The sequence below is a fragment of the Apus apus genome, chromosome 27, assembly GCF_020740795.1.
Source record: "Apus apus isolate bApuApu2 chromosome 27, bApuApu2.pri.cur, whole genome shotgun sequence".
Classification (NCBI taxonomy): domain Eukaryota; kingdom Metazoa; phylum Chordata; class Aves; order Apodiformes; family Apodidae; genus Apus; species Apus apus.
This window is the reverse complement of record NC_067308.1, coordinates 2029983-2050031: the sequence shown is the minus strand read 5'-3', so window position 1 is coordinate 2050031 and position 20049 is coordinate 2029983. Positions and strand designations below refer to the sequence as shown.

Below are 20049 nucleotides of genomic sequence, written 5' to 3'. Positions count from 1 at the left end.
CCCTCATCAGCCCAGTTGCCCTTCTCTGCCCCCTCTCCAGCACCTCCATGTCCTTCCTATCCTGTGGTGCCCAAACCTGCTCCCAGTGCCCAAGGTGCAGCCTCACCAAGGCCGAGGGGCAGGATCACCTTCCTGATGCTGCTGATCACACTGTTCCTGGTGCAGGCCAGGATGGTGTTGGCCTTCTTGGCCACCTGGGCACACACTGGCTCATGTTCAGCCCCTGATAATCAGCCAAGCTTTTACATTTTGGCTTCCTGGGTGTCACCTGAAGCCTAAATGTTGATGTCTGTCTATTCAGTTTTGATCCAGCACCTCCAATCAAGGTGGCTCCCTGGCATGAGTGGTGTTCTTGTATCAATTTTTGACAAGGCTATATTCCCCAAATAGTTTTTCCTGTGTTTTTTCATTCTGCTCTGGAGGCAGGTGGGTTCTTCCTCTTCTCACTCCAAACTTGCTCAGCATTCCTGTCCCTCCCCACTGCCTCCCTTCAGAACTAACACACTCACCATGTTTTTATTTTGACTCCACTTCTCGATTTTATGAGCCTCTTGAGATGAATAATTTCAGGAACCAGATGAATTCCTACACTGACATGTGTGACACAGCAGGTTCTACGTGGATGTAGAGTCAAAAACTGTCTGTAGTTCTTCCATGTTGGGATGAGGGGTAAAGCTATTGTGGCTCATTTTGGTATTTTGGGGGGTTGTTTTTTGTGTTGTGGGTGGTTGTTTTTTCCTTTGAAACAAAAATTTCAGAGCTTCCAAACCCCCTTGCTGTCTAACACTCCTCACCGCAGTGGGAGGCTGGTGCGGCTGGGTAAGGATTCCGAGATCAAGACCCAATAACAACAACCAAGCTGTTATTGAGCAGGCATTCTTTATTGCAGTGCTGGGCAGCACTGGGGATTCTCCACCATGAGTGCTCCAAGGAGTTAGTGAAACACCCTGACTAATATACACCAAAAACATGCATATTCAGTTCCATGTCAATGAGTTCCCAGAATTATTTTACATAGTGATTTTATTACCTGGAATTGGCTATCTTTGTACTTATGCCTGCTCGAGGGTCTCCTGTGGGGGTCTTTGTTGATTCTAGTCCTTTGTCGTCTTTGTCCTGTCTCTGTCCTGGTCCTGTCTCCAGTCTCCTACTGGTAGATTGCCCAGGTGGGTCAGAATCAACATGAGTGTTGTCTGTAGGCGTCACAGGTCTTAGAAGACTTGATGTTATCACAACCTACAGGATGCTTGGCATTGTTGACTGATAGTTTCACAAAGCTCCTTGTTTTAAAAGCAACCCTTAGTATAACAAATTCATTATTTTAGTAAACTTTTATTAGGCTATATTTCTATTGAATTTACTAACGAATATCCTATGATGTACACCTTGGCATTGCCTTTTCTGCCACTTCTTTATGTTCTACTTATTTCTTGGTATGTTTTCCGTTTTCTGCCCCATTTCCTGTTTGGACCCATAAAGAAGGTATCTCCCCAAGAGCTGTGGACTTCCTACAGCACAGAAGTGAACCCAGGAGCTGAGAGCCAGGCAGGTGCCTCCTCACAGCCCTGCAGGGCATGGTGGCTTCCTGGGGCTCTGGCTGTGAGGGGATGAACTTGGCTTTCAATAGTTCTTGGAGAAGACTTCCAGCTTTGACAACATCAGTGTGTCGTGGTTTGGGTTGAAGGGTTTGTTGGTAGCTGGGGAAGGGCCCCAGGGGTGGCTCAGTACGAAGCTGAGAATCTCCCCCTGCTCCAAAACCAGCCAAGGAACCATCAGAGGGACAATAGATGCACCTCTGCCATAAACATACGAAAGAATTGAGATAAGAGCTGAGCAGAGAGAGCACTTAAAGAAAAAGAACTGTGCTTGAGAGGCAGAGCGGTGCTGCTGGTTGGTGAGGAAGGTGAAGAAGGTGCCCGAGCAGAAGTTTCCCTGCAACCCATGGCGAGAGGGCAGCTGTCCCCCTGCCCTCATGGAGGAACGCGCTGGGACATTCCCTGAAGGCACCAGGAGGGGTGGACTTGGCCACTGGACTTGGATTTTGTGACCAGTGGACTCGGATTTGCTGCCAGTGGACTCGGATGCTGCAGCTGTGGAAGCCCCCGGGCCAGGGGAGGTGCCTGTTCCCCAAGCCCCCATGACTCTGTGGGCAGCGCTGGAGCAGCTCCAGGCCTGGTGGGAAGGACTCATGGAGGAGAGGTTGGTGGAGGACTCTGCCATGGGAGGGACCCCGTGGGGAAGCAGGGTAGGACTGTGAGGAATCCTTCTCCGTGAGGAGGAAGGAGCAGCAGGAACCACCAGCCTGTGAACTGACTCTAAACCCCATCCCCATCCCCCTGTGCTGCTGGGGGGAAGGAGGGAGAGAAATGGGGAACAAAGTGATTTGGGCCAGGAAGAAGGGAGGGGTGGGGTAAGATATGCAAGCACTGCCCTTTGTGTTGTCTGTGTCCTGTGTGTGTTTGATTAGTGTGAAATTAAATTGTTATGTTTTCCCCAAGTTGAGTCTGTTTTGCTCTGGACCTTAATCGGTGAAGAACCCTCCTTGTCCTTGCCTGGACCCATGAGCTTCTCATTGGGTTTGTCCTCCCCATCCCAGAGTGTGTATGAGAGTTGAGTGGCCACGGGGCTGGTTCTTTGTTGCTGTGTTGGGCCCAAGCCACACACTCTGTGGATGGATCATGGAATGCTTAAGATCCAGTCATTGCTTTTTAATGTGGGTGAGATAAGGGTGCTCTGAAGGATCTCACCTGACGTTAGCTTCTCCCCTCTTAGTGCGATCCCATGTATTTGGGGCTTGGAAAGGGACAGAGCTGTTCCTGACAGCCTGCGGAAAGGAAATACCAGAAGAGCCTTTGGAAGAGGTTGGCAACACAAGCCTCTCCCACGGGGAGCTGGGTGAGGCAGGAGCCCAACCGCAGCACCGGGACCCCAGGTAGGAAGATATTCAGGGCTGAGCTTCCATGCTCTCCACAAAACCATTTATCTTTTCACGGTTTGTCAAATCCATTGTGGGTTTTTTTGTTTGTTTTTGTTTTGTTTTTGGTTTTTTTCGGTTTTGTGTTGTTGGGGTTTTTTTCTTACACAAATTCTTTTGTTTCTGTTTGGTGGATGGTGTAAGAAACTGAAGCAGGACCTTTGTTAAAGGTGTTGCAGTATTAGATGAAGAAACCAAGCAAAGAAGGATGGAGAGATTTTTTTTTTTTTTTTTTTTTCCCCCATCTTGCACAGTAAGTAGAAAATAATCAGTGACTGAGCATTGGCTGAGCAGTTTTAACCAACTGCTGTACTAACTGCAGTCATTACCATGAGAAATAACTGAAAGTGGTTAAACTCTGCCATCACTTGTGGTGCAGAGGACACTGTTTAGTGGTGAGCATCAACCACCACATCCTCAAGCACTGGGCATTGACTTGGAACACAGGAGCAAGTCATGTGGATCTCTACCTGTGTCATCTCAGGGGCTTCTGATGGTTCTGTGTGTTCAGCATCTCATCTGCCTGCTGCTGTGGAGTGATGTGGTGGAACTGAATCACCAGAGTAGGAGTCTTGAGAGCTTCAGTCACTCCTTCCCTGGTGTTCCTAAAATAGCTGAGAATGTCACTGGTGAATGTGGTGACAGGACCCGCTTCTGATGCAGCCCAGTTGTTTCACAGAATCATGGGATGGTTTGGGTGGGAAGGGACCTTCAAGATCATCCAGTCCCACCCCTGCATGGGCAGGGACACCTCCCACCAGCCCAGGCTGCTCCAAGCCCCATCCAACCTGCCCTTCAACACTGCCAGGGATGGGGCAGCCAGAGCTTCCCTGGGCAGCCTGGGCCAGGGTCTCCCCACCCTCACGAGGAGGAATTCCCTCCTGGTATCTAACCTAAATCTCTCCTCTTTCAGTTTTAATCCATCCCTCTCATCCCATCCCTCCCTGCCCTTGTCCAAAGTCCCTCCCCAGCTTTCCTGGAGCACCTTCAGGCACTGGAGGGTGCTCTGAGGTCTCCCTGGAGCCTTCTCCTCAAGTTTCCTCTTTGTCCCAGCATGAAGTTGGAGAGAGAAGGTGTTTTGTGTGGTGCACATGTGGGATAAAGCACTTAAGGCACATGCTGCCCCGGGGAAGGCAGGTGAGCTTGTGATAGCCCTGCTTCTGGTGGGGAAGAGCTGCAGCATTGCTCATCTTCCTCTTCCTGGGACAAAAGGCAACCTGCTTGTAAAGGTTGGGCTGAAACTGGTTCCTCAATGATGAAAGAAGCTCCTTTTAAGTACCAAGACACCTGAAGCAGCTCTGGAGGGGGGTGCTCTGCACCACGGGCAGTGGTCAGGAGAGGGAGGGAGGACCCTGTAGTGATGGCTGCAGCCCCTGTTGCTGGGGAAACACAGCTGGCTGCTCTGGACTATCTGGCATTTTCTAAAGCCATGGCTTTGTGCCTGGCAATCTTGTTCTGTCTAGTGCTGATGGGAAATTGCAGGAAAACAAGTCACAGGAGCCAGATCACTGCAATTTACGAGAGTGTTGCATCCTGCACTGAGTGAGATGGACAAAAGTGTTCCCAGAGAATTCTATTTTGACCAGGAATCCAGGAATGCATCTAAACTACAAATGTTAAATTGCCTCTACTTCTGCCCATCTAATGTCCTCTTCATTTGCTTGGAGTCTACTTAGCTAATGAATTCATGCCAAGTTATACCAAATTATAATGCTGTGCAGCTTACTGAGAACCTTTGGATGTGCTAACACTTCAGTAACAGTGTTCTGCTTCACCTCCCAGGGTTCTGTTGTGTTCCTTGATTTCTTTGAGGTTTCTTTGATATGTGCTTTCTTGGGAATTATCAGAGCAGAAATGCATGCTTTTAGAAACTAATTATTGAAATAATCAGTGCAGTCATAGAATCATAGAATGGTTTGGGTTGGAAAGGACCTTAAAGATCATCTAGATCCAACCCCCCTGCATGGGCAGGGACACCTCCCACCAGCCCAGGTTGCTCCAAGCCCCATCCAACCTGCCCTTCAACACTGCCAGGGATGGGGCAGCCACAGCTTCCCTGGGCAACCTGGGCCAGGGTCTCCCCACCATCACAGGGAAGAACTCCCTCTTGGTATTTAACCTAAATCTCTCCTCTTTCAGTTTTAATCCATCCCTCTCATCCCATCCCTCCCTGCCCTTGTCTAAAGTCCCTCCCCAGCTTTCCTGGAGCACCTTCAGGCACTGGAAGGTGCTCTAAGGTCTCCCTGGAGCCTTCTCTTCTCCAGGCTGAGCACCCCCAACTCCCTCAGCCTGTCCTCATAAGAGAGCTGCTCCAGCCCTCAGGTCATTTTCGTGGCCTCCTCTGAACACGTTCCAACAGGTCCACATCCTTCTTGTGTTGGGGGCTCCAGAGCTGGACACAGTGCTCCAGGTGAGGTCTCACCAGGGCAGAGTAGAGGGGCAGAATCACCTCTTTCCATTTGCTGGCCACACTTGTTGTGATACAGCCCAGGATGGGGCTGGCCTTCTGGGCTGCAATTGCACATTGGTGGCTCATGTCCAGCTTTTCGTCCATGAGTTCTCAGTCATGTTCATGCTGTCCACAGTCACACAGGGCACAGGCAGCAGCTAAAGTGACTTAATTTTTATTTGCACGCTCAATGTGCGTTAACAAATCTAACAGACAAGGTAGCATTACATCAGTAGATTAGCTCATAGCATTATGCAGTTTCACACGTCGAGTTAAGGTTTTTTTGCCTTTTTTTGTTATTTTTTTTCTTTTTTTCACACAAAGTTGTAACTGTCCAAGTTAATTTTTACAATAGAAGACACAAGGTAAAGAATAACCACACCTGGGAGTTACTCACTACGGTGAGTCTGCTGTCACTTACTGTCTGTTTTACGTTTTAAAAAATATATATCTGCACATCTTCAGTTTCCTATTATTCCACAAGAGTGTTGGTGCTGCTCCCATCTGCCCGACAGCCTAAGTCTATTTACCCTGAGCATGTTTCCTTGACAACAAGTTAATATTTCCTTTTCAACCAAAGGAATCTGAAGGAGATCATCCGTGCTGGAGCATGCTTTTTACACCAAAGGGAAAAAAGGAACTTTTGTTGTTGTTAGTGCTTCCTGTTCAGATGTTTGGAGTGGTGTTGGAAAGCATGTTCCCAGGAAAAGTTGTGACAGTTGCTGAACTTCAGCAACACACAATTGCTTAGTGCAAAAACTTGGAGTGAAATAGATCTAAACCAATTTCCAAGGGAGGACTTGTTCTCTGGCTTGTGGCTCTGAGCCACGAATAGAGCATGAGCTAGAAACCCAAAGACAAAGATAAAATCTACTCTGACCTCAGGCAGAAGTCCTCCTCATCAGGGTTGATAAAGCAGGAACAAAGTCCATGCTTGTGTCTGCCATGCCAGGCTGAGAGGTAGAGCTTCAGCTTCAGTATGACTTCTGTTGCTAAAAAGACACTGCCTGGAAGGAAGTTTCAGTGAGTGAGAAAATTCAGCTTTCCAAAAATAAATTCTTAGGAAGAGATGCCAAAATATCACCAACTAATGAAGTGCTGAGGGTTTGTGCAAAGAGCCATCCCAGCAGCTGCTGCTTGACATGGTGGCTGGAGAGGAAACCCAGTAGGACTTGCTCAGTTATTCTACTTCCATTAGTACAAAGGTGGAAAGGACCATTATCCCAACAGGGCTCTACAACTCAGTAGTCAAGCCCTGTAAGTAGTTAAATGATCTTAACTTTTTAAAATTAAAACACATAATTTACATTACACAGGGCACAGAACAGACTGGCTGCCCAGAACCAACTAAATGTTTACTGAAAATCTGTGGTCTTCTACGTGCCTCTGTGTCAGCTCACATCTGTTTCACATTTCCATTGGAGACTTCAAAGAGAATTTTAATTTCTACAGCCTGTTGTCACTATTACCACTCAGTTGACCAACAACATTCACAATAAATTATTTGCTGCCAGTTCTCATCCCTATATCTTCCCTGGCTTGAATGTAGCAAGAAGCCAAATGGAGTTACCTGCCAGGATTCTGTTGCCTGCACAAAACCTCTTCTCAGGCTGGTGTGTTACCCTGAGAGCTACTTCCCAACTTGTAGTTGTGGGATGTGACTCTATGAACTTCTGATCAAAACTCCTGACTAGTTATGGTTAACAGCCTCAAGTTCTACAGATTGCACTTGGCAAGTAACAGTTTTACACTTCAGAGGGGATGGGAAGCACAGCCTAAGTCTCAGGAGTCATTCACAGTGTAAGAACTAACTCAAGCTGCCTTGAAACTGAAAATTAACTTCTGGAAGAGCCCGACACACTTTGTACCAACAGGCTTTGCCCTGTGATCACTCCTTTTTTTGAGAGCCAGCTCTCAGGTGACTACAAGATCACATATAATGCACATTATCTTAAGTATGAATGAAGCTTTGTAATTTTTTCACTCAAAACCTCTTCCACCAAGATACTTCCCTACCTCATCTACAGTTCACGATGATCACAGAACTTACCAATCACTGTAGAATTTCACATTTAATATTTAAAAGAATCACAGAATCAGAGAATGTTGGGGGTTGGAAGGGACATCCAAAGATCATCAAGTCCAACCCCCCTGCCAGAGGAGGACTCAATCTAGGGCAGATCACTCAGAAAGGCATCCAGACAGGTCTTGAAAGTGTCCAGAGAAGGAGACTCTGCAACCTCTCTGGGCAGCCTGTCCCAGGGCTCCATCACCCTCACAGGAAAGAAGTTCTTCCTCATGTTGAGGTGGAACTTCCTGTGCTCCAGTTGGAATCCATTGCCCCTCATCCTATCACAGGGCATAAGAGACAAGAGGTTGTCCCTGCCTAATCAGCAAGAGTTTCTTTACTAAACAGTGACATGTCAGGTTTTGGCTGTTTTTTTGGGCCCTAGATGCACAGGCAGGGTTAAATAAAATGAAACAGTTTCCCCAGTTCTGGTAGTCTGGGAGATCCTGCCTGTGCCCAGTGTAATGTGGCAAAAGCAACGTGATCAAATTGTTGGAGTTTGAATTTTAGATGCAAACCTTTAATGTTGAAGCCTTACAGCTCAACAAGTCCATCACAACAGCAAGTATTTCAGTACCTGACAACAGAATTCTCTTTTCTCTGAAGGAAAGTGCCAGTTTTCCCTGTATTTTCCTTTTGTGCTAGTGCAGAATTCTAAACCACCTTTCAATGGCAATGCAGTTGGTACTCCCAAACCAGTAAAGAACAGAACTGCAAGAACCAATGAGCAGGCAAACTAACAAGAAACTAGAGGTTAAACAGCAGAATTCAGAAACTTTGGGAGAAGCCTAAGAAACACAGGCCCATCTTGGTGAATACCAGCAAAGACAGTTCGGCACAAACACAACTTCCATAGTGACAGATAATTGTATTAAAACCTGCAACTTGATATTGGTAGTTATACTAATTTCAGTTTGTATTAGGCATGCAATAGCGTGATTACACTGTTATATATATTCGTGGTATCTTTTTTTTAATTCCATTTAATGCTTTTTAGAATTTCAGTGCCCTGCAAAAAAATCACATCACTAGAGAACCAATCAACTGCTGCTTCTTACGAAAGGTTAGATCTACAGCTAAAACAAGGCTGAAGTCTGGTCTATGAGTTGGCTGTGGCTGCTGCACCCCCTGCTAATATTCACTCAGGCTGTGCCATTTGGCAACAGGTTTCCTCGGGCTGTCACACACCTCCCTCCAGTGCTCCACCCCCGCCGCTGTCACGCTGTGCGCGCCCAGGATCAGCCGCCCCACCACCTCGTTCTTTGTGGTCCGGTCGAAATCAATCACCAGGAACTCGATGCTGATGTCAGGCAGAAGATCCACTGGGATATCGTAAATGAAGGATTCATTGAAGACAGGGTTCAAAGTGCACTTCTTCACATGAGTCTTCTTTTTGGCGATGCGCTTTCTGCCGTAGTAAACATTCACCTTCACGTAGGGATCTGCTGGAGAAGAGAAAGACACTAATAACACAGCCCGGGAACTGCCTCTGGAAGTCACGGAGGGGGTTCAGCTTGTTGAACTGAAGCCAGTTCCAGTAACTGCTGTGACTGCAAGCTGCTCCTTCCAGCTCTCTAGGCTGGGGCACTGCTGGCCTGCTTCCTCAGACAAGCAGCCAGCTGACCTGGGCAGGCTGAGTTCTTTATGAGTTCCAAAACTGCACAGGGGCTGGGGGGAAGCTCATTGCATGTAAATTGCTGTAATTATTCCTAGAAATACCAATCAGAAAGCTTCATGGTGAGTTCAGTGCCCAACCACCCAAAACAGTGTGGTGGGGGGTTTGAAGGGACATGTGGAGCTCATCTACTCCAACCCCCTGCTAGGGCAGGATCCCCTACAGTAGATCCCACAGGAACACACCCCGATGGCTTTGGAATGTGTCCAGAGAAGGAGACTCCACAGCCTCCCTGGGCAGCCTGTCCCAGGGCTCTGTCACCCTCACAGGAAAGAAGTTTCTCCTTCTGTTTAACTTGACCCTCCTGTGCTCCAGCTTGTGCCCATTGTCCCTGGTCCTGCCACTGGGCACTGCTGAGAAGAGTCTGATCCCATCCTCCTGACACCCCCTGGAGATATTGATCAGCACTGATGAGACCCCCCCTCAGTCTCCTCTCCAGCTAAACAGCCCCAGCTCTCCCAGCCTTTCCTCAGTGGGTAGTCTCAAAATTTCACTTCTCCCTGTCACCTATAACAATAAATATTTTTACCCTGTTTCAGGAAATAGCCCAACAAAGTGTCAAAAGGGTTTTAATAATTTATGTGGATGTTTGTTTAGGATTAAAATGAAGATACAAGGCACACAGGGCTGCTTTTTTCCACGTAACACAAGTTTTGAAGCTGGAATTTACATGCCCATTTTCACTTTTTTTATGGAACTGGAAGGATGATCATAATACAAAATCACATAAAGAAATTTTGTTCATCTTGCCAGATTCAGCAGGCAGAAGAACAGTTACTGAAAAATGGATCCTGTAATTGCAGCCCACACATGGAGAGCTTTTTTTAAAAAAAAAATTTAAGGCCTACAATAGAGAATTAAGCCTATTCTGCATCCTGCTTGAGCTGTAAAGGAGAAAGCTGCAAAAACAGGGCTAAATTTGCTATCAGACTGGCTATTCTTGAATCTCAAGTTGATTCCAACTGTTTTCCCATAATCCTGAAGGAAACTTTGCTAAGGGGATGGAGGAGTCTGAGAATCCGTGACTGTGAACTAGGAAGCAGAACAGCTGCTCTTCTCTTCAAAGAGTGGAACAACAAATCCAGCCAAAACAACAACAAAACCCCACAACTGTTTCCAATGTCATATGAATTCACTCCTCTCTATTCTGAGTTTATTCCTCCTCTTTCTTCCATTAGCTCTCTTTTACCCTCTTCTCCCAGAGGCAGGGTTTGAGGGAGACACAGCAGCTGTGGAAAAAGTGCTGCTCAGGGCAACGCTGGGAGGCAGCAGTGTGAGGCCCCAAGCTGCACAGCCTGGCCAAAGCAACAGGGAGAGCTGCTGAATTTGGCAAATTCTGTCTTCAGAAACAAACCAGGGGATGCCAGAAAGATGCAACTGCTGGTCTGGCAGTAGGAAGGTCTTGGTCTAGTTTGTAGAACTGTTCGTGAGTGATGGATGACTTGTAGTGATCCACCCCCCTCAGAAAGAGTTTGAAGGAAAGTGAGCAAACAAAGAAAAACTTCATGTTAGACAGGAAAAAAGATCTGAAAGTGAACTTGGGAGATTTTTTTTCCTATGCATTTAGAGCTGGAGAAAATAGCTTCTACCTGAGAGGCCAGTGATATCCATCTTTGGCAAATGTCTGGCTTTCAGCACCACAACAGTCATTCTCTGTGCCACGGGCTGGTACGACAAGGAGACCTGAAGCTCCCCTCTGCTGATGCATTTCTGTGAAAAGGAAACAGAAAAATCTTATAAAATGGTCATATGAGCAAATGTTGGTCACCAGAATTTCCTTTCCCTGTGTTAAATCCCTAAGAAGTCAGAAAATGAGACACAGACCATTTAAAATGCCTCACTCAGGCAGCAGGAGCCTCGGGGAGAGGGAGCACAAGATCATTCTACAGGCTTCACCCCACACCTGCTGCAGCACCACGACAGCCTCTTCACTCAAATCCTGGGCTTCCATGAGGGCAAACCTGGTGGGCACCTCGTGAGAGACAAGCAGCTGGGGCAGCCTTTTGAGGTCTGCTACTGGAGGTGTCTGGGTCTTGAAGGTAAGTTTCATTGACTTCTGGTGGAGCTCAAATGGCTGAGCACCTCAAGTTCCCCAGGTGGGCTGTGACAGCTTTACCATCAGTCTAGTCTGCAAAGGTGCAGGATGAAGATAAAAGAAGATAAAAAACCAGATCTACCCAGTTAGACTTGCAGTATATCCTTTAGAAGAGTAACATGATACTAAGATAATTAGTTTTGATTTCCAGATGGTGTTCATTAACTCTCATTGAGATGGCACTAATTTAGATGAAGTTCATTTGCTATCAGGGCAAGCTTGTTAGCAATGGGTGTAAGATGGCAGAGATGGCAGAGCCACAGAGCAGCTCCCTGTCCCTCCTGTCCCATCAGCATCTGGTCCTGCTCACCTAGCAGAGAAAAGGGGAGCTGGGAGGTCCCCAAGGAAGGAATTTTTCTCACTTCAAGCCAGTGAAACACTACAGTAAATGTCAGACTAAATGCTCTGGTGATCACCCAAGAGGTGAAGCTGGTCTTTAAACTGCTCTTAATCAGCATGGCAGGAAAACATTGTGCACATCAACTCCGACAGGGAAGATGTACCATGTTGGTGGTTTATTTTTGTTTCAGCAGTTTCTGTGTGCTGAAGACAAGTTTTCCAAACACAAGGATCAAAGGCTCATGCAGAATTAGGGGAACAGAACAAATAGAGAAACAAGTTCCTGGCCCCCTGGCTACACCAGTGTGATTGTTGGGGCAGGGTGTGTTTGTTGTCAGAGTTTTGGGGTTCTTTTGGCTGATGGAATTTAATGCAGTTCCATCAAAGTAATTTGTATTCTTAGATCATCTGTTAGAAATTGTTGGGAATGCACATGAGGATGGGATGTATACCTTTGCTGGGTTGGATCAGTGCAATAATTAATCTGTACTCCAGATTCTGAAACTTACTGACCATGGAAACTTTGCTCAGGAGCAGCTGTTTGACACTGTGGAACGACGCAGAGTGCACACCTGGCACCAGGGTACATCTAGTTTTGATTACTAAGAAATGTTAAATAAATTGCACCTTGATTAAATCTATTTTTATTTAGTGTGAGCTTTTCCCTCTATTTTTCATCTATTACCTCTAAGAGATGCAGTCAGACATGAATACTGTGGAATGAACCTACACCAGCCACAACGTAAAGCATCCAAACAACTTCAGACAAGCAAAGTAATTCCCAGAGCTCTGGTTTTGTTTGGATTGTTTTGGTTTGTTTTGAGTCCTTGACATAGGTTCTCCTTTAAATAACTTAATGGAAAAAAAAAAAAAAAGTTAAATGCCCTGTATAGTAGAAAAAAATGTTTCCAGTCCTGCCACTCTGGGATGTGATGAAGCCGTTTATAGAATGCAGTGATGACTTTCAAATGTCAAGGCAATAAAAAGTCTTTTCCTATTGAACCTGGAGGGTGGGTGCAAAAATAAACTGGACAAGAAAATAAAGATCTGCAGTACCACCTCACCCTATCACCTGAGCACAGATTTTCTGAGGACAGAAGACCTACCTGCCCCATAGTAAGCCTTAATACCCCATCTGGACTGCTTATCTTCCAGCACTGCGCACTGAGACGGGGATTCATTTCACCTACATTTTAATGTCTACACTTGACAAAACCACCTTAGACACATTTTGTTCTCGAGTGAGAAAATAACAGTGTCATCTAGGGTGGGATTAATCTGAGCTCACTGAGACTCTGCTCCAGGACAGGTGGAACCATGTCAGACTGCTGGCTACATTGATTGTCCCCACTACCTCAAAGCTCAGACATGGATCAGCACAAGCGCCGGTGTCTGAAGTGGGCAGAGTCAGATTTGTCTTTGCAGGTGAATGTCCCATGATCCCAGCAGCTCTTTTCCAAGGAAATGGGGACTCAGCCTTTTTTCTTGGCATTATCAATAATAACATTCATTATTTCTATGCCTAAATAGTGACCAGGCCTTATCAAACCACCATAAGCACAAAGCAGAGAACCACCAAATTGAAATAATACTATATAACATGTATCTGTGGGAAAATGGGTTTCCTGGCCAAGGATTTCCAATATTCCTGCTCATTAGATGACAGAGGCTCCCAAATCAAAAGAACTGGGATCAACTAAAATGCGAGGAATCTTGTGTCACACTACATAAAGCGACTTACCTGTATGTTCCTTTTGAGGATCTCCCTGGTCAGCTGAACTTTCCCAGTGCTTGGATCCACCCCTGCAAGGGGCACCATGACCTCTCCAATGACATCATCTCGAGAAAAACGATCGAAGCTCAACACAAGGAAGTGAAGCACCAAATCCTGGAGCTGGCTGTACGGGATCCCGTAGAAGGTGAAGGTTTCATCAAAGACTGGGTCTAGTGTCTTGCGAAGTACACGAGTCTTCACTCGATGCCTTTTATCTGGAAGAATTGTCATCTTGATATAAGGGTCAGAGCTCTGAGTGTGCTCATCCATCACTGGCAGCCCGTGAGCCTCCTGAATGGTAACTACCAGTGCTTTTTTAGGGAAGTTGTAGTCCACTGAGAAAGTCAGTTCACCCAACATGACATCATCCCCTGGAGAAGAGGGGGAAGAGGTTTTACTTCCTCCTGGAGTGAGGCTTTGATCTGGACTTAGTTCATCTCCATAATTTACTTTGATTGGGAGCTGGTCAATGCAGGGAGCTGCATTTGGCCCATCTGGAGCCTTATCAGAGCCTATTAAACCAGATTCAGCAGCATCCACCAAGAGGTTTCCCCTTCCAGGCTCCTTAGGAGAACCATTCTTGTCTCTCCGGATTCGGTTGATTTTTTTCTTGTTACTCAAGGTCTCCGGGTAGATGCTGATGCCTTTCAACATGTGGATGAATTTATATGGTGGGGTTTTGTGCTTCTTTTCTGCTTGCTGGTGACAGCATGTCCACACAAAAACTGTTACTGAGACAGAAACCACCAGGACGGTAGCACCGATGAGGCCTGCCACAACTGGAGAGACATCTGTGGAGAAGACAAAGCAGTCAGGAAGGAGCTTGGTCCTCAGCGGTGGCCAAGCACATCTGGATGGAGATCTATATGGTACTACTGTGTTGCTCTTAATTCAATGATCCTGGTATCAAAGCTTAAAATTACTTCCTTTACTTTATATTTTCCCACGTGGGGAGCATTTTATGCTCCCAAGGAACACTTGGACTGTGTTTCACATGCTACAGATCTCAAATGGTTGAATGCCTTATCTGGCCAAATCAAGCTCCTGCTTTCTAGTAATAGGTGCAAGTTACACCAGGGGAGATTCCATTTGGACTCAGAAGAAATTTTTTCACTGTGAGAACAGAGTCAGGATCTTTTCCATTTTGTTTAGACTTATGTGGGGAAGAAGAAGAACCATTTCCCACATCCAGCAACAGGACAAGGGACTTAAACTGGAACACAGGAAGTTCCAGCTGAACATGAAGAAAAACTTCTCTATGGCGAGGGTGACAGACCTCTGCGACAGGCTGCCCAGGGGTGCTGTGAAGTCTCCTTTGGAGACATTCAAGACCTGTGGGTTGTGCTCCAGATGACAGTGCTTTGGCAGGGGGCTTGGACTAGATGACGTCTGGAGGTCCCGTCCAAATCGGATGATTCTCTAACAGTTAGACTTTGGAATAATCTCCAAAGGGAAGTGGTGGATTCCCCTACATTGGACTGTTTCCAGTCTCAGCTTGACAAGGTGCTGAGCCATCTCGTTTAAACTATGTTATTACCTAGAAAGGTTGGAGCAGATGATCCTTGAGGTCCCTTCCAACCTGGTGTTCTAGGATTCTATGATTACCAGCACCTGGTGAGACCTCACTGGAGGTGTGTTCAGTTCTGGGCTCCCCAGTTCCAGAGGGACAGGGATCTACTTGAGAGAGTCCAACAGAGACTACAAGGATGATGAAAGGACTGGAACACCTGCCTCACGAGGAAAGGCTGAGAGACCTGGGGTTGTTTAGTCTGGAAAGAAGACTGAGAAAGGATCTAATTAATGTCTATAAATATATGAGGGCTTCAAGAAGGCAGGGACAACCTCTTGTCTCTTATGCCCTGTGATAGGATGAGGGGCAATGGATTCCAACTGGAGCCCAGGAAGTTCCACCTCAACATTAGGAAGAACTTCTTTTCTGTGAGGGTGACAGAGCCCTGGGACAGGCTGCCCAGAGAGTTTGTGGAGTCTCCTCTGGAGACTTTCAAGACCCATCTGGATGACTTTCTGAGTGACCTGCCCTAGACTTGGTCCTGCTCTGGCAGGGGAGTTGGACTTGATGTTCTTCAGAGGACCCTTCCAACCCCCAACATTCTGTGATTCCACAGGAATACAGCTTCTTGATTTGCTGGAAGCTTTCTGGTTTTGTCAGGCTTGAGGTGGGGCTTTTTTTTTGGTTGTTTTTATGCCCTGTTCAGAAAAATGACACAATTGTATTTTAACAACAGGAAGGGAGTAATAAATATGGCCATAACCCTGAATCTGGAATTAATACTTCATTAAGAAATGGGTAAAAAATCATTTTGGCCTGAAATGGTTGATTGTTTTGTCCTAGCCCCTCATGGCAGGCACAAGGTCAACAATTTACACATTTCAGGTGGAAACGCAGTGTCCAAAAGCAAGGCACAGAAAATCCTGTATTTGGATTTAGGGATTATTTGATATTTTCTATAGTTTGTGTCAACTCTGTTCATCAGGAATCATAATAAAAAAGTGTCATGTTCATTTTTAGCAGCCATGCTGGTTATTTTCTATATATAATGGTTGAGTTTGGAGAGGCATTACCAGGACACAGAAAGAAACCAGTAGTGTTGAGCCCTCCAGTACGTTATATTGACATCCAGAGGCAATTCCAGTCAACGGCCACCAGGATGATGAAAAAAGTTGGAGTTGATGGAGAATGGAGGGCAGAAGGAAGATGAGGACAGACAGGAAGAGCGGGGTTTGCTCAGTCTTAAAAGGAAAGGAAAAGGGAGAGACTGTTTTGCTGCCTTCAGTTTCTTGGTGGGAGGTAGAGCCAGGCTCTTCTTTTAATTTATTATTGTATTATTGGTTTCATCATCATTAAAGTTTTCTAAAATTTTAAATCCATCCAGAGGGATCTGGACAAGCTGGAGAAGTGGGCCCAGGTGAACCTCATGAGGTTTAACAATGCCAAGTGCAGGGTCTTGCACCTGGGCCAGAGGCAACCAGAGAGATCAATACAGGCTGGGGAAGGACACACTTGAGAGCAGCCCTGTGGAAACAGACCTGGGGGCACTAGTGGATCAAAAGCTGGACATGAGCCACCAATGTGCAATTGCAGCCCAGAAGGCCAGCCCCATCCTGGGCTGTATCACAACAAGTGTGGCCAGCAGATGGAAAGAGGTGATTCTGCCCCCCTACTCTGCCCTGGTGAGACCTCACCTGGAGCACTGTGTCCAGCTCTGGAGCCCCCAGGAAGGATGTGGACCTGTTGGAACGTGTTCAGAGGAGGCCACGAAAATGACCTGAGGGCTGGAGCACCTCTCTTATGAGGACAGGCTGAGGGAGTTGGGGGTGTTCAGCCTGGAGAAAAGAAGGCTCCAGGAAGACCTTTAGAGCACCTTCCAGTGCCTGAAGGTGCTCCAGGAAAGATGGGGAAGGACTTTGGACAAGGGGGTTTTTTTTGGACAAGGACAAGGGGGAATGGTTTTAAACTGGAAGAGGGAGATTTAGGTTGGACACAAGGAGGAAATTCTTTGTTGTGAGGGTGGTGAAACCCTGGCCCAGGTTGCCCAGGGAAGCTGTGGCTGCCCCATCCCTGGCAGTGTTGAAGGGCAGGTTGGATGGGGCTTGGAGGAACCTGGTCTGGTGGGACGTGTCCCTGCCCATGCAGGGGAGTTGGAACTCAATGATCTTTAAGGTCCCTTCCAAATGAAACCATTTTATGATTCTATGATTTTTTTTCCCCTTAAGCAAATAACCCAAAAAGCCCAGTAGCCCTACATCTCCTTCTTTAAATTCTGTAGCTGCTTCCATACTAAAAGGGAAAACCAGAAATCGTCATGACTATCATGGCTATAGCTAAACAGAACAACTAGTAAAAAGGTAAACTTGTCTGATTTTCCTATCTTCATTCTGTACCACAACCAGGATAAAATAATCTTCCAATCTCATAACTGAAGCTAGAGAGACCAACTTGATTTTATATTTTCTCTGTTTTTTCCACATTACTACTTATTGAGGAGACAAGCCAGAAGACAAGGCTGCCAGGCTGCAATCTGAGTGTCTGGTAGGCTGGGGGAAAAGTGGAATTTTCAAAAGAATCCATCTCCTTTTTGTAAATATAGCAAAATCACTTCTGGTTAGACAGAAAGCTTCACATACTGGAACTGCGAGTCTCTTGCAATGGTGACCGACTTCACAGATAAACCTGCCCCACTGCAAGTACAGCCTTCAATGGAATTAACTACAGCAAGAAGTATTCATAATATTAACCAGAAAGACCCCAAACCCAACTTTATTTTGTTATTTAATGTTCCCTCTAACAGCTCATTGGAATACAACTCAGCCTTAACCTGGTATTACAAGCTTCAGTGGATATGCAAAAGTAGGACAAATGCAGAAACTCCTTATTCTGATGTCTTGTGTGTTTTGGTTCTGTTGTGTCTTCACAGAATCTGCTCTTGTACCTTCATTTCCTGCAGATCTGATGGGACAATTTTAGTAGCAACCAGCAGCCACACCAGACAGCATCAAGTTAATCTGTGTGTCCTCTCTTCCATCAAATTTTCTTAATCCTTAAACTTGGCTTCCATAATGTTGTGTAGCAGAGTTCCTCAGCTTAATTAAGCAGCAGGAGAAATCCAGGGCTTATATTTAGAGCCCACCCCAACTCCTGTCATTCAACACCTGCTCTGGCATTAGAAAAAGAAGGGAGTGATGGTTCCCTGTTCTGTGCTCTGACACCCCTCCTCTCCTGGATGGAAACTCCCTACTTAGATAATCATTCAATATGTTCATTAGTCCTGTCTCCATAATTCCTTACAGTTGAAAATTACTCTGATGTGAAGCTGCCTAAAACCAACTTCGGTTCAGGTCTGGCAACATTCAGGGCACTTGGCTGTGCATAATATCCATTTTAAAGGGCAGTGCAGCCTCTTTCCTCTCTCAAAAAGAGCAGAACTGGGCTTTTTTATTCAAACTTTATAAAAGAAATCTTTGTTCTGATGTGGTGCTAAGATCCAGCTGAAACACAACCACCTTTTTGGGATATGGAATTATTTTTCAGTTAATGAAAACTCATTAAAAACTTCCTCTTAAAACTGATGTTAGCGAATTATACCCTAACAGTGGCCAATGGTTACATTATCACAGCATGTGGCTCGTGGATTCCAGGAAACATAATGTAAAAGGTAAGTAGATACATGGTACATTAGATAAATGATCTAGTATGGAGAATTGTTATTAAGTACTTCAGTATTTAAAAGGAAATACAGTAGCTGTGCTTTAACTATAGATCCTTAAGGTCTGAGGGGAAGGTCAGTCAGTTGCTGGAGGACAGAAAGAGGCATTAGTTGGAATCATCAGGACTGGAAAAACCCCACACCAGGTACCAGCCCTGGTCACCCACTGGGCTACAGGAATAAAATACCTTAAAAATTCCCGAGTAACAACTCAGAATTATTTCACCGGCGCCCCAGGGAGCCGTGCCGGGCCCATGCGCAGGCTGGACCACAGCCACAGCGGCAGGGCTGGGCCCCCTCCCCTCTGAGGCTGCCTCCAGGGCGCCGGCAGCCCCGGCACGGTCGGGCGGCCGTGCCCCCCCCCCCGCCCGCGCCTCCCCCGCCGCCGCTCCCCCCGCTCGGGGGCCCGCGCCCCGCAGGCCCCGCTACCGCCTGCCAGGCCGCCCGGCCAGGCCCCGCCTCGTCGAGCCGCCGGTGCCGGTGCCGCAGCTGCCCCGGCCCCCGGGGAGGCGCGAACAAAGGCCGGGCGCGGCGCGGCCCGGCACAGACATCACGTCATGCGGCGGGGCCGCCGGCCGGGCCGCGCACCTGCTCCCTGCGGGCCCGGGCTCCGCCGACGGCGGCCGAGCCGGACCCTTCTCCCGCGGTGGCTCCGGGGGAGAGAGCTGGCACCGCCCCAGCTGCGGGCGGCGAGTGCCGGCCGGGGGAGGGCAACCGGCCCTCGGGGGCGGACGGTGCCGGCGCGGCTCGTCTCGCCTCCGCGCGGCGAGCGGGGCCGATGGCGGGGCGCGGGGCCTCGCCTGGACGCTCCCGGGGCGGAGGAAGGGGCTCCCGGCGCGGCCCGGCCCCACTCACCGAAGCTGGGGTGCACACTGGTGATCTCCGCCATGGCCTAGCTTAGGCCGGGGCAGCCGAGACGCGGAGCCCGGTGCGGAGGCGCCGCGGTACCAGCCCCCGCCCGAAGGATGCTCGCAGCCCGGGATGCAGGAGCTGCCGACTGGTCCCGACGCGGCGCAGGCCCCGCCCGGCGGCCCGGCCCGCCCCTCCCGCGGCGGCCCCGCCGGCCCCGCCCCGCCCCGCCCGGCGGTGACTCGGCAAGTGGCGGGGCTCGGGCCGCGCCTCGCGCGCCGGGAGGCAGCGGAGCGTGTGCGTGGGCTCGTGGGGCCAGTGGCTCCGCTCCCACAGTGACGGGACACCCCTGGGGCCGAGGGGCTCCGCCGGGGAGCCGCGGGGAGCGTGGGCAGCAGTACCGGGCAGGCCGTCCCTCCCCCACGGGAAGACCCTCCGGGGCGGGGGGCGCAGCGGGCACGGCTCCAGGCGGCGCAGAGCAAAGATGGCGGCGGCCGCCCCCGCCGTCACGGCCGGGCCCCTGTTCCGCGCGCCGCCAACACGGCGGCGACTCCCCCCGCGCCCCGCCAACATGGCGGCGCGGCGCCTGCGCGGCGGGCGG

The 20049-nt window shown here is 48.2% G+C and overlaps 1 protein-coding gene across 2 annotated transcripts; it reads right to left on the bottom strand.

The window, feature by feature from the left end:
* Window positions 1-5582: 5582 nt before the first annotated feature.
* SYT11 (synaptotagmin 11) lies at window positions 5583-19616 on the bottom strand. Of its 2 annotated transcripts, none has more exons than XM_051641265.1 (4): window positions 19455-19616; window positions 13342-14165; window positions 10753-10876; window positions 5583-8933 (listed from the first exon to the last, which is right to left on the bottom strand). In XM_051641265.1, exons 1-4 carry the CDS (start codon window positions 19486-19488, stop codon window positions 8623-8625), a joined length of 1293 nt encoding a protein of 430 aa, XP_051497225.1. In that variant the 5' UTR covers window positions 19489-19616; the 3' UTR covers window positions 5583-8622. The 2 variants fall into 2 exon arrangements, with proteins under 2 accessions (XP_051497225.1, XP_051497226.1); XM_051641266.1 differs by having other exon boundaries at window positions 10756-10876.
* Between the last annotated feature and the right edge of the window lie 433 nt (window positions 19617-20049).

Excerpts from the sequence above, each read along its gene's own strand:
- SYT11 (XM_051641265.1), bottom strand. The coding sequence starts at position 19,488 with ATGGCGGAGATCACCAGTGTGCACCCCAGCTTCG. Across the intron at positions 10,877-13,341 it reads TCCTCAAAAGGAACATACAG|AAATGCATCAGCAGAGGGGA; the intron begins GTAAGTCGCTTT and ends TCCTTTTCACAG. Across the intron at positions 8,934-10,752 it reads TATCACTGGCCTCTCAGGTA|ATCCCTACGTGAAGGTGAAT; the intron begins GAAGCTATTTTC and ends CTTCTCCAGCAG.